The sequence below is a fragment of the Etheostoma spectabile genome, chromosome 4 (genome assembly GCF_008692095.1).
Source record: "Etheostoma spectabile isolate EspeVRDwgs_2016 chromosome 4, UIUC_Espe_1.0, whole genome shotgun sequence".
NCBI lineage: Eukaryota > Metazoa > Chordata > Actinopteri > Perciformes > Percidae > Etheostoma > Etheostoma spectabile.
The window spans coordinates 4031327-4046256 of NC_045736.1; the positions used below are offsets into that span (position 1 = coordinate 4031327).

Genomic DNA, 14930 nt, shown 5'->3' on the forward strand with positions numbered 1-14930 from the left:
CCCCCCATTGTTTTTTATGTGAGTTGATCCTGCCCAGTCTCATGGCAGTTCATGAAATGGTGACGTTATTTAATCTGTTAAGGCTCGGGGAATATGCGGACCCAGAAGCAGAGAGCAGGCAGGCAAAAGTTGAGCTAGAGGATTATTTGACCAACAATTCACATGAACAAAGGGAGTCCCGAGTACAGCGGTCAAAAAACTTCTTCCAGAAAGTAGCTTACAGAGAACAGAGAAGCCAAACAAGAAAGGTAATCCAAAAACAGGAACTAGAGAAGAAAGAAATTCCGAGGACAAAAAAACAGCACAGATCCGAAACCACAGGACAGAAAACAAGACCGTCAAAATAAAACGGGAAACAGAGCAAAATACAAAACAGGCTACCAAAATAAGACAAAACCATAATATAATCTATTGATTCGTGTACAGGGAGACGATTGTGGTTTTTTTTTTGTGGTGGTGAGCAGGAATTTTAAACTCATTTCTTTCAATGGGAAGTATCTTTTGCAATAACAGAACGATTACGGTAGCAAGTAGAAAAGACAAATCTGCGTAGGGAGGTTGGTCGGGGGGTCTGAAACAAGACAGGACTTTTACGGAGACCGGGGATCACGTCCCGTGTTTGACGGTTCCTTTCCCCATTGTTCTTTCCTAAGCACAATTGTCCCGTTTTTATAGCGCGTCTCACGTGAGGCGGTCCGTCCGCCACCGTATGTCAGTCCCTCCGCCGGCGATTCCTTTCCCCCGTTGTTGTGTCCCCCAGAAACTGTGGATTGTGTCCCGGCGGCCATTGTTCATTCCATGGGGACCACGAGAAAATTGTATCGCTGTTGACAAATGGATAGATCAAAATAACGTGACCATTTCACGAACTGCCGTGAGACCGGGTTGAGGTTGTCGGACTCAAGTCATTTGTTGAAATCTTTGCCATCATTTCCAGAGAACACCCGCCATCAGTTGATCAGTGAGAACCAGTGAAAATTCACGGGGCTTTAAATTTCTCATGTACTGTTGATGTTTAAAGTTTAGGGCCCTAATATAACGATCTAAGCACACGGCGTGAAGCGCATGGCCCCGGTGCGTTTAGGGCGCGTCCAAATCCACTTTTGCGCATGGTCCTAAAGGATTGCACTTAGTGTCTTCATTAATCATAGGTGTGTTTTGGGCGTTACATGCAATCAACCAATCAGAGTGTCATCTCCCATTCCTAAAAGCCAGGCACGTTTGTACCATGGCACATTGCTATTATGATGGAGGATTTGCACCGTCATTTCTTTATTTGTAATCTTTTGCGTGTGTGTGTGTGAGAGTATGTGTGTTTGTGTGTGTGTGTAACAACCATAGTGTGCGCGAGCTGTGCACGAGCCTAGGCGCATTTTACTAATTTGCTGTTAAAATAACAATGGAGTGCTGCGCTGTTGACTTTAGACCAGGTTTTTGTTGATGAATGGCGCCACCACTTCCCGCTGCCTCAAGATAGCAATATGCCCAGAATGCACCTGAACACACACCTCCCTGTAAGACCAGCACACACATGGGTGCAAATGGCGCAGGTTTTACATGCCCATCACAGGTTCCCAGAGTCCAAGTTAAGTTTTGTCAAGCAAAAGTAAAAATAAAACCAATCGAAAGATAGCCAGCAAATATTCAGCTCTGAGAAACTGGAACCAGAAACGTTTTGACATTATCCTGCTTAAAGCTTTAGAGCGTAACTTTTTGATATTAATGGACGTCTGTAACATTCAAGCCGTTGCCAAATGAGTTGCTACGAAGCTAATTAAGACTATCAGCTCCACACAACTCTCTCTGGATTTCTCAGTGTGGCTATGTTCAGAAGATTGTGTCGTCCGGTAACTTTCCTGTGCAGAAGCTTGAGTAAAGACAAGGACCTCATCTGAGTCCATCATGTTTTTTATACCCTCCATGTCCTCCTTGGCTACTAACAACTGCGTGGCGGGGGGTGGTACGCGATCATGGAAGGCTTGTATCATGTGGACGCACCAACAGTGTTAATGTCATTACTTAGAATTCCTCATGGGGAGACAGAAACTACACACTATAGCTTTAAAAAAATTACTGAATAATCAGAATAATTGATTTGTTTTCCGCCAGTCGACTGACTGGATTAATTGATACTGATATGTATCATTAAATACGATCTCTGCTGTATTACTGTGTTGTTTGAATGGAGTTAAAGTAACAAGAGGGGTCAAAGGTTTTATGACGCCACTAACTAAGTTTCCATCCACTTGTCAATTGTACTAGCTGACGTTTGGTAAAAAAACTCATGCGAATAAAGCTGGTGAAAGTGTGTTTCCATCCAATAGCTTTAAAGAGAATAAAAACCTGTGCGCAATGACGTCACATGCTGTTTTGTGATCACATTGGTATATTGTTTTGATTTTAGACATTTTAAGGGGTTTCCATTCTTTTTTGCACTGAATTGCAACAACATTTAAGCAAACGTTTGTGAACAAAGTTTTTCTAGACAAAATGGATCGCGCCATCTACCAACACATGATCCATACTGCACAAGTTGTAATAGTGCTTACATGCCGCTGAGAGACAACTCTCTTTTTTGAGACATGTCTTGCTGTCTGAGCACCCTCTATTTACTCCGGAGGACGTCCCGCAGCTTGCCCTAACCTTTGTTAGCCATTGTATTTTGCTCGTAAATTGAATTCAAAAAGTCTCTTGTCTCCTTGTCCGTCCACTTCCATCTGTCTTTGTTGACACCCGCCATGTGTGCAGACAGAGCAGAAATACTGGGCGGAAATGAACTAAAACTTCTTCATTTTGTGGCGGGTTGCAACCATAAAATGACCTAATCGCAACTCATTATTTATTTGGCAAATAACGTTTCCATCAGTGTTTATTGCATAAGCCGTACATCGATCAAGATGAAATCGTAAAAACGTATATCCTTTGAGTCGATATTCATGAAATTCAATCGAATTTTACTGTTTTCATAAGGCATTTTTCATTCAATATCACTTAATTTTGGATAAAAATGTGTGGACGGAAACATAGCTACTGACAGGCGACTAAATGAAATGTCCAGTATCATTAAATAAAATTACAGATCTCTCTGGTTTTGGACCATTGACTAAAGTCTATGGTTTGAACATTGTTGGAAACATTTGGGATAGTGTAAGTGGACAACTTAACAATATATATATATAAATATTATAGTTGTTTTTGGACATTTTAATGCAGAAATGCTACATTTTGTACCTTTAATCAACTCAACATTTCAGCTCTAGACGGATCGATTGGGATGCAAGTGTACAAATACAAAATGACATTGTGGAAGTGACCAATTCAGTAGAGCAGTATGTGGCACATCAGTCCTTTACAGGTAAAAGCTGATTTTTTAAAAAATTGAATTTGCAGGAGGTTTGTAATATGGTTGTCCCCTGCGTATAAGCGGAGATGTGAACGTGTTGCTGGCTCGCCGTCTGTCTGTCACTGATGGCTCATTTGCTTGTTGTCGTCATCGGAGCTGTGAGGTCATGAGGTCAGGCTAACATGGGGAAGCTGCCAAGAGACAATGCACGGCTGGCAGGATGGAAAAAAAAGGAGCCCTGCAGGACTTAATTAGTGTGAAATTTCCCTCTTTTATTTTTTGTCACCATGTGAAAGGTGAGATGGCTTTTTACTGGGAATTTTTTTGTTGTAGGATAATGCATATGATCACCAGTCGCGATGTCAAAGTGTAAAATGATAAACTCAAGCCGGTGATTCTCGTAGAGAAAATAGCCACCACTGAGATTTAGGACAATTTATTTGCATTGCAGAAATACAAACACCACTTTGTTATGATGAGCGTTTAGGCTACATTCATAAGATTACAAAATATTTGAAAAGGCACCTCTCGTTGCCATTTTGGTAACTCTGTACTGTAACTTTAATATCATCCAGTTCTGGGCTGCAACTAACGATTATGTTCAGCATCTATTAATCTATGGATTATTTTCTGGTCTTTAAGATGTCAGACAATGGTGAAAATGTGGATCAGTGTTTCCCAAACCCCAAGATGACGTCCTCAAATGTATTGTTTTGTCCACAACTATATACCTGTGTGTATATTGTGTGATATTTACCTGTGTGTACAGTGTACCTTCAATATAAAAAAGGACTCAAACCGATCCATCTGTAATCAAAATAGTAATAGAGATTAAGTCAATGGTTGACAACTAATCGATTCATCTTTGCAGCTGTAATCCTGTCGGTGTTGTGTTAGTCTCCTATGCCAGACCTTCCTCTACAGCACTGTGGAGGAGGCCTAGTCCACACAGCATTCTGGGTTGGGAGAATAACATGCTCTGGTTTACAGAACAGACAACAGAAACAGAACAGAAACCTCCGATTGGACAGATAGTCTAGCTAGCGGTCTGGCTTTACCCTGCAGAGATCTGAGGAGCAGTTAACCAGAGTCCTCCAATAAACCGCTGCTGAGGTCAAAGCATGCAGTCTACAGAAAAACAGTTGAGCTCCATGCAGTCATCATCATCGTCTCCTCCTCAGCACCCTGAGTCCTACAGGTGGCTGTTACACACTGACATGTCCAAATGCTGAGGGTCGGGTCTGGCTCAGGTGATGCTATAAGCTAACTGGTAGATCTAACAACAAGCAATCATGGAGCAGTGCAGCAAATATGCTTCTCCCCCCCCCACACACACACAGTTTCTTACTGTCTGCTGAAATGACATGTCAAAGGGAGGAGTAGAGAGAGGGAGAGTGTCATGTCTCCTGCTTCTCCTCATGCTGTCATGACCACCAGTCCAACGCCTCTTCTGTCACATGCACTCTGCTCACACTCTGCCCAGACCCAACCATGTCACAAATGATAAACACATCGCACACACACACACACACACACACACACACACACACACACACACACACACACACACACTTCATAATGCTAAATTAATCTTAATACAGCTGAAATGTATTATCATTGTTCTATCATTTTCTTCTAATTATTTTAATACACGCATGTCAGGTGTGTGCATGTGTATGTGTGTGTGTGTGTGTGTGTGTGTGTGCGTGCTTGCGTGCCAGTCATGACATGTACAGAGCAAGCCCACCATGTATTCTCTCTACTTATAGTTGACCACTATTGATGATGAGCATCTCCAATTCTAAGGGGAACAAAACCATTCCTCTCATATCTGCATTTCCTTATTGCTAATCACTACAAAAACCTGATTTTGCGGTGTGTGTTATACAAATCCATGAAGTTGCTTGTTTTACATGACTGTTAAGATCGCTTAATCTGTCTTTTGACCACCGGTTGTCATGTGACCACCGGTCGGAGACTATTTCAGGTGCAATTAGGTCCAATTTTTTTGTTTGATCAGGAAAAATTATCATAATGCCAGATTTTTAGGTGACCCACACCCATATTCAGTCTAAACTGCTAATGTGAAAGCCCTCTGAGATAGGTGTTAAATACTGATAAAAGGACAAACTGAGGCCCTGGCCGTTAACTAACCATGTTGAGCTCTTTCATATCCTGTGTCCCACAATGCTCTGTTGTTTTCCCAGAACCTGACGAGATTCAGAGAGGCATACAAATAAAAATTAGTAAATGTACTGTACATATACAGTATATAAAACATAGATATCCAAAAATATAGACAGACTTTAGCATTGGTTTTAAAAGTCTCTCATATTAGAGTTGGTGTTCTACTTGCTTCCCCAACACTAACGCTTTGTATTGCTTGTAACTGCTGTTGTCCTGCAGGCCTGATGGTATCGGCACGGTGACCGTGGAAGAGAAGGATCACTTTGAGGAGATCAAGGAGAGGCTACGGGTGCTTCTGGAGAACCAGATCACACACTTCAGGTAATACCTGTACAACAACCATGTGCCGATATCATTGCCAAACGGGACTGCCGAGGGATTACATGAAAATCCAATCTGTTACTTCCATAGGTACTGCTTCCCATTTGGACGGCCAGAGGGAGCGCTGAAAGCGACTCTGTCCTTGCTTGAAAGGGTAAGTTGTTTTTTTTACTGCTGGACAGATGGATGTTTTTTTATCTGCCGATGCAACGCTTCCAACTCGTAATATATAGACGCTTGGTATGTGCGTGGGGAGTGTGTGGTAGAGTGAGTGAGAGAGTGACGCAATTAGCTTTGGAGTGAGTAGCGACTCTTGAGTCATAGGGTGAGAAACAAAGTGTCTCCCCTATGCTTTCTGACTTTGGTGGGAAATCTGTAGTAAGAGAAGTTAACCCTCTCCGGTGACCACCCACCCTGAGCCATGGTTCTGCTCGAGGTTTCTGCCTCTTTAAGGAAGTTTTTCCTTGCCTCTGTTGCCTGGTGCTTGCTTTTGGTGGGAATTGTTGGGTTTCTGTAAATAACATCACAGAGTACGGACTTGCTCTTTTATGGAAAGCACAATCAGATAATTGTTGTGTGATTTGGCGCTATATAAATTAAATGGAATTGATATGATTTCATGTTGTTTATGGAGCAGAAGAATCAGGTAATGATAATGAAATAGCTGCACGTCAGGATACGGCGTAAGGTGCGGCTTAGGGTCCGGCGTGGGGTTTGTCCTAAGGTCCGGCATAGGATCCGTGTCTTTACTTACCTACTTACTTAGCCACTGTGTAGATTTAACGCCAAGCATGAATCACACTATACTGCACCATTCTTGTGCTACCTGTCACTGAAACATACTGACCCCCTCTTGACCCAGAGCGTTGTGAAATGACAACAAGAGTCCCGACCAAGCGAGTCACTAAAGGAGACTTTTTTGTCAATAACCGTTGCTTTCTGACCCGATGGGAGTGAGAATGTGTGGCCCGATGCACTTCCCTTGACGGAACAATACTTTTTCACGCAAACCTACTTTTACCAGTTGACATTTGTCTTCATTTGTCTTGTAATGATAAGGTTTAAAGTACACTGAAAATATAAGCAGTGGCTGTGTCTTTCTTTTTTAGGTTCTGATGAAAGATATTGCAACTCTGGTTCCGCAAGAGGAAGTCAAGTCTGTGATCCGTAAGTGTCTGGAGCAGGCAGCTCTGGTCAACTACCAACGCCTGTCAGAGTATGCCAAACTGGAAGGTAAGTTACAGCTCCATCACTGCGTCTTTGTGGTAGTGCTACTGTAGTTATAACTCAGCATTGGTATTCTGCAGCATTACTGTACATGAAATTTCAATTCATGACACTTACTGTCTCTGGTTTGCTGCTCTGGGATTGATTGCTATAAGCAATGGTGGAATGTAAATAAGTCCAATTACTCAAGTACTGTACTTAAGTACAAATGTTGAGGTACTTTCCTTTCTCTTGTCTTTTCTTTTCATGCCATTTTCTACTTCTACTCCGCTACACTTCAGAGAGAAATATTGTACTTTTTACTTCACTACATTCAGAGATGGCAAAAGTACTCACTTCCCGTACTTAAGTAGTAGTACAGATACTTGTGGTAAAAAGGACTCTGGTGAAATTAGAAGTCCTGATTTAACTTCTTTACTCAAGTAACAAAGGACAGCCTTGGAAATTTACTCAAAGTATAAAAGTAACCTTCTGAATGACAACCAGTTTTTATGCAAAGCTACCTGGACCACAAATGTTACTAGAGTACACTGAGAAACTTCAGTGGACATGGATAAAAGGCTCTTTATATGCCATTAGCTACATTTTAAAAGGATGTCTGCCAATGGGCCTAAAACATCACATGTGTGATTATTGTGACAAAGACTGGGACTCCAGGTTAATAAGATTCTTACTGAGCAGCAAGTTATGAATTGATTCTGTGAGAATTCAAACATGAGTCCTCTAAATTGCGTCTAAGAGGTTTGAGACATTAAAATTTAAAAATAAAGTTGATTTAAAACAAGACCAAGTAACGTTAACGTTAACTTAAGTGGACTCAAAAACAAGAGCGTTAACGTTACTACAGCCTTGTTACACTAAATCCAGTTACTGACTTCATTTTTAATTTAAAGCGTATATATATGCGTATATTGTATCAGCTAGTATTAGATTATTTTCAAATAAACTGAATGCTCGCTAACCTTAACGTTACTTGGGTTACTTAGCTAAATGCTAGAGAACCAGGGCATGGTCATTGCTAGCAGCAAAACAGATGTAACGGGCCATTAACGTAAACTTAATAGTTCAATTAAAGATACTAAAACAAACAGCAAATAGCTTTTTAACCAAAATATGCATTTACCTCCTAAATGTTTTTCAAATACGATGGCAAATTATTGAAAGCCAGCAGTTCGGTGTGTTTCGGTTGACACAATTTCCAGAACATTATAATAATACCTCGCACTACATTATCCCACCTATGTACATACCCGTCCAATGATGATTTGTAACTAAATTAACGAGCCAGTTTTGTAAAATGTAAGGAGTAGAAACTACCGATAGTCTGGTTAAAATGTAAGGAGTAAAAGTAAAAAGTCGGCATAAAAATAAATAGTAAAGAAATAAAAATAATACAAATATCTGAAAAATCTACTTGTGCACAGTATTTGTACTTCATTACTTCCCATCTCTGACTACATTGATCTGACAGCTTTAGTTACTAGTTACTGTAGTTACTAGTTACTTTACACATTAAGATTTCAGCACACAAAACGCATGTAGCTTTTTAAAATCTGATGTTTTCTTATAAAGTAACCTAGCAACAGTATAACGGCCTACAAGTCCAGCTGAGAGGATTAGACCATTAAACACACAACTGTTTGGATCCTTTACACTTTCTACAATGGAAGGATTTTACTGCTACTTTTACTTTTAATACTTGAAGTACATTTTCCTTATGATACTTGCATACTTTAACTTATCCAACATTTTAAATGCAGGACTTTTACTTGTAACAGAGTATTTTTACAGTGCGGTATTAGTATACGTACTGGAAACTCACATCTGTGCCAACTAGCTTTATGTACATTAGTTGTAACTTATGGCGGTGGAAGAAGTATTCCGATCCTTTATTTAAAGGAGAATTCCGGTCGATTCCAATACGTAGCTCTGTTGTTTGTAAATGTGAAGTCCTGTCAGTAGAGAGAAAAATGATACCAATCGGTACTGTCTTCACTGTGTTATCCTCCTGCTAGAGTTAGCAGCCTACAGGCTTAACAGGGCAAGTTTTAAATGTGTTTTTAACCTCTAAACATGTTTAAAATGTCATTATAAGTGCCTACCCATGTCAAGTGATTCCTTCTGAGGAATCACACCGAATCTGACTGCAGCAAATGTGACAGAAAGGCATAAAAGTCGTGTTAATCCATACTTCTGTTTATTTCCTGTTATCCAGTGAAGTCCACGCTAGTCGGTTGTTGAGCTCCTACAATCCAATAGTCCAAAATGTATGTCCATAGGTTATGTCCCCCAGTAATTGCTATGTAGCAACAGGCTGTAACCTGTAACCACGGTTGAGCCAGGAGAGCTACAAAAGTTCACGAGCTATTGTGCATGCGCATAGGTAACTAAGCAACAGTGAAGACTCACACTGTCAGCTGAGAGAAATGAAGACGGAGCATTGGGATAATAACGACATTGTGTCAGTGTTTTTAGACTGTTTTTATTCATCAGCTCAGATAAAGAAGAAGGAGAAAAAACCTTGTAGTCAGACTCAATGGCCAAAACAATAACATGGAAGATGAACTTGTCTATCATAATGAGTGTTGGGAGTAAGGCAATTACAGTACTATATTCATTTTTGCTGTAACGCAGTAATATTACTCATCACTAAGTACATGTTGGTTTCAATCTTAGTAACAAAAGTGTGAGTATAACTTCAACCTTGTAAAGTATAAATCATAAAGACGTTAACTCCAATTTGTCTGCATCTGGTCTTTTGGTTTTTGGAATGGCATTTGCCTTCAGATACCGTGACTTGACGCTCTTTTCAGTGAATTTGTCCTCATCAAAATGTTTGCAAGTGCAACCAGCCACAGCTGTAAAATCTCCCGGTTGCGGAGGGGTAGACGGTGAAAGCAGAAGCCCAAATATGTCTTCATTTGGTTGCCACAATATGGACAGGCACAAACTCAAACCATTTTCTCATATTACTCCTTATCTAACTCCAAGCTCCGTCTGTCAGCTCTGCGAGCTCCTCTCTGCGGTCACTGACAATCTCCACCGTTGCCTATGCGCATGCTCAATAGCACTTGTAGCTCTCCTGGCTCCACTGTGTTAGGTACAACCTGTTTCTACATAGTCATTACTAAGGACATAACCACCGTAAATTGATTTTTTGTGAAAAAAATACATTTTGGAACATTGGATTGTATAAGTTTGACAATCGACTAGTGTGGATTTCACCAAAACAGGAAAATAAACAAAGGAATGGATTACTACAACTTTTATGCCTTTCTGTCACATCTACAGCAGTCTGATTAGGCTAAAACAAGTTTAAAACTTGCCCTGTTGGGTGCTAACTCTAGCAGGAGGACACGGTGCACACGGTGCAGGCAGCACCGCTTGGTTTCATTTTTCTCTCTACCGACAGACTTCCAAATTTCCAAACAACAGGGCCACGAAATCGACCGGAATTCTCCTTTAAGGAAATTATTGGAATTCTTCTTCCACCACTATAAGTTACAACTAATGTGCATAAAGCTAGTTGGCCCAGATGTGAGTTTCTAATGGAGATCCTCAGAATGAAGCACATATACATATGTATATATTTATTGTGTTTTAATGAATATTGATTCTGAATATCTGAACAAAGCCTGACTTCTAAATTTCTCTTCACAGCTGCAGAAAAAGCCTCTCTCATAATGTACTTACTGTAATGATGGTTTTAACACAAATGCTATGTTTGCCTTGCCTGATCTTCATCTTATTTTAGTAGCAAATGTACAGTAAGTAAAAATGCATTCAATTCAATCTTTACGCTGACTTCGTCCACCATACCTCAGCTACTCTTCCGGCCAATTCCTAAACTGCTTGTGTCTCCCACTCTGACCTGCCTGGTAGCTGAAGGGTTGCTCCTTCTTTTCCTTTTTCTCTGCCTTCCTACTCCCTTGCTCTCCGATGATTTCCATACTCACTCCTCTCTTTTCCTTGTCTATTGGCTTTTGCTGTTTCCTATTAGCTGCAGTTTGAAAACAGGAAGGCCAATATACAAGACATGATGGGACTGCCTCTTGTGGCAGTTCAGTGTTTTTGTTTCTGTTGCATGGTCCAGGTTTTCTTTAGTAGGCATCATAAATAATTTGCAGACCACTAAAACATTTTAAACTGAGTCTGACCACTTATCTGATACCAACCGTTGGTTTTTTACAGGAATGCGATAATTCTCCAAAAATCACTTTCATGTGACCTACTGTATCTGGGGCTCTAAAATTCTTCAGCAACACTGACATTTGGGAGATATACTTACTTGCTGTCCAGAGTGAAATAAACACTTTTATTCCTGTGTGTCCATTACAGAGATGAGTCCTGCTTGTGTTTAGCCTAGCTTAGCACAAAGCTCAGTGAAAAATACATTGTCAACCACTCCTGTCTTGTACATATATACATGTTGCATCTTTTTCATTTGGAAGCAATTCACCAATCCGAGCTCAAACCTGGCAAAAAAGAAAATAGCTTGAACGTTAACTGTTCGTAAACTTTAACGTGTCTAGGCAAGCTCTTTTCCCACCGCTTGCCATTTCTGAGCTTAGCTAGGCTAAACATGTACAAGACCTATCTCTGTAGGGACACACAGAGGTAGGACCATAATGTATCTGGATGAAATGCCACGTCCAAGAATAAAGGATGTTGAAGAAATACAGAATTCTTGTAATTCTTCAAAGATTAAACTTACATATTACAATTTTTAAATGGAGGTTTACCAGCACTGTGCTTTACATTGCTGCACATGTTTTGTAGTCATTATGGTTATGATTTTACAGCACTTTCAAAATAAGAGGAGAATAAACATAAGCATGTTAAAGGACATGGTGGGGCAAAACAAAGGGAGCATGAGCAAAACTTGGCCTTGCGGGCCCCAAATTGGGCAGCCTTCTAGGTAATTCCTACATTAAGCACATATATGACACACTAGCAAGCATGTGTTTGATTGCATTTATGAGATTGCTGTCACAGGTTAACACCCACACGTTTTAGAATTACAAAGAATAACAATACAAAAGTAACAATTTCTGACTAGTTTACATATATTCCTACGGAGCCCCGGAGGTGACATGCAGAAAGAAAAAAAATACTTAAAAATAAATATAAAAATAATAACAAACGAATAAACATGTACTGGGGAGAAACACTATGGCAAGATCTTGACTTTGTTTTGCAAGATACGGAGTTTTAATTTTGATATCTCGAGTTTCATTTGCAAGATCTTGCAAATCCAACAAACAATAAGGCTAATCTAGCTAGCTAGTAGCGCATTGTGCGCTAGCTAGTATTTAGCTAGCTAGTAGCATGACATGATTACATCTCCTTGGTTGTCCAAATACATCCAACTTTTATTTTGATAAGCATTACTAATTAATACATGCCAAAGTGAAGTGTTGTAATGAACATTGTTGAAAGTTGATTTCAGTAGCGCTAGTTTATGTTGTCGTAGCAACAAGCTCGTTCATATGCTTCTCTCTCATGTCGCTTAGTTCGTTTTGGTATAGCTTGCTAGCTACGTGGCAAACTCGCAGTTTAATTGCATAAAATATCCACTAACATTAAATATTGTGTTTTCGTTGTTCCTGATCATCTACATGCTTATCTAAATGCATAATAGATGCATTTAGAGAACCAAGGAGATGTCATTATTATATTGTACTACTAGCTAGATAGTAGTTAGCGCTAGCTACGAAGGTTAGCCTTTCAGTCATTGACATCAACAGTCAACGACAATGTTCATAATAACACTTCACGTTGGCATGTATTAATTAGTAAATTAATATGAAAATAACCATGGATGTGTTCAGTTAACCAAACTCCTATGGATCAAAGCTAAGTAGTGTTTCAGCCTGGCTGATAACACACACTAAAAAAAGTTCAAGACAGCAAAAGTGTATTTCCCAAAGTGTTGTTCTATTAACACTGAACTACTTCAAATGGTCAATTTAAGACGATGTCTGTAAAGAAACCATTACCTCCCTGAAGACACTAAGGAAGATTACCTTAGTTTCTCAGTTGTGATTGTAGATTATCCCTAAAACCCTTTCCTTCATACTGGTGTGCTTCTTGACCTATGGGGAAAAAAACCTCAGATTTTACCTCTGCGTCGCGGAACGAATGGTTAATCCATAGTAGACAGCCCATAATCTTGGAACACCAAACACACACACACACACACACACACACACACACATACATACACACACACACACACACACAGGGATACAGTCTAGTTGTACCTATCTCACAGTAACAGCGATGCCATCTTGCTCACCCTTTCAAGTCTTCCCGCTTCCTGTCCCAACCCAGCTCCGACAGCCTGCAAACTGTCAACTCTAAGGATAGACTGAGACGCTGTTTTGTTGACTTTGGTATATCAATGAAAACATTGACCTGGGTCAGTCAGCGTCATCCAACTCAGATATGAGATATGATGCAGTTCAAGTTTTTTCATTATTTTGGTAAACAAAAGATTTATTTAAGAACATTTAAGATTTCAAAATGTGACAATTTGCACCTTTGATACAATACATTTTAGACTTTCATTAACTAAATAGTGATACACCAGTATTATCTTATGGCATTGAGTGTGTGAAATTGTAAGGTATTAACTAGCAGCAGAAAACATGCAGGTATGGACCCTAAAAACCCTCGTGACGTGTGTGCACACCTCTCTGACCACGGCCTCTCGCATGCCTCGGTATCCTCCCTCTTTCTCTGTAGGGAAAAAGAGAGAGATGTATGAGCATCCTGTCTTCTGCTTGGCGTCTCAAGTGATGGATTTAACCATTCGTGAGTACCTTCCTCATTCCCCAGCCCCACCTCTAACCTCACTTTTATTTTTCTCTGCAACCAGTATGCACGCCAACCACAACAAGCGACCTCATATTTTTGTCGTACCCTGACGTCCTTTTGGTCTGTTTGTATCCGTTGTTTTAGTCTTTAAAGTCTAAATTTGACACTTTCTTCATTTATTTCAGGCTCGATTTGTGTTTAGACACTTAAAATACATCTTTCTGTGAGCTTGTTTTCTGTCCTGCCCAAACCACTTGTTATTTGTCTGTCTGCGACTTGAATGCATTTTTACTTTGCTTGTGTGTAAATCCTAAGTGTTTAAGATCATGGTACATTCAAACAGGACCCCCACATCCTGCAGCTATTTAAGGAGTATTTTGTTTAGTGAAACATCTTTGCACCTAGGTTAGACCAGTTGTCAAAGGACAGGTCGCACATTCCTATTATGGACGTGCGTCTTTGAATGAAACCACCATTAAATGCTGATACTGATGGCATACATTACAACCATTTGAACAGGTTTGTATCCGGTTTCATATTTTACCCATACTGGATTTTATGTCAAAGTGTGTTTTGGGTCCTTTTTCCGTGCTTCTTCCAATGCCTTCTGTATCACAAACCACACTGAAAGATGAAACCTTTGGCTCAGAGGCTGCATAGATGTTGAATGCGTTGCCATTGAATAGTCAGTCTAACCTTTACCTTGTTTTCAGACTCCTGTCTTCCATTACCTGTTCCTACCTGTATTGGATATTCTCTTCTCTCTCACCCTCTACCTGAAACTATCCCCCCTCTCCCTACCTGCTCTTCATCCTTTCAACCTGTTCTTTTGAACACGTTTGACTCTTACTTAGTGGAGAACTCTCAGAAAATACTGACGGATCCAGGAGACGTTGTACTGTATGTCTAACTCCTACTGCTAGCTTATTCCTCAGTCTATCTTTACCCATACCACCATATACCCCATCACCACCTTCCTGATACCTGTACACAGGCACAGAACATGTTTCAGGAACTTTGGGAGCCCCCCCCC

General features: G+C 40.2%; 1 protein-coding gene across 1 annotated transcript in view; it reads left to right on the forward strand.

The window, feature by feature from the left end:
* Positions 1-14930, forward strand: part of LOC116687408 (calcium-dependent secretion activator 1) — a 185407-nt gene that overhangs the window by 54989 nt on the left and 115488 nt on the right. The window contains exons 12-15 of the mRNA XM_032512766.1: positions 5750-5851; positions 5942-6005; positions 6961-7084; positions 13826-13894. Coding sequence (XP_032368657.1) covers positions 5750-5851; positions 5942-6005; positions 6961-7084; positions 13826-13894 — 359 coding nt within the window. The remainder of the gene's footprint in view (positions 1-5749; positions 5852-5941; positions 6006-6960; positions 7085-13825; positions 13895-14930) is intronic.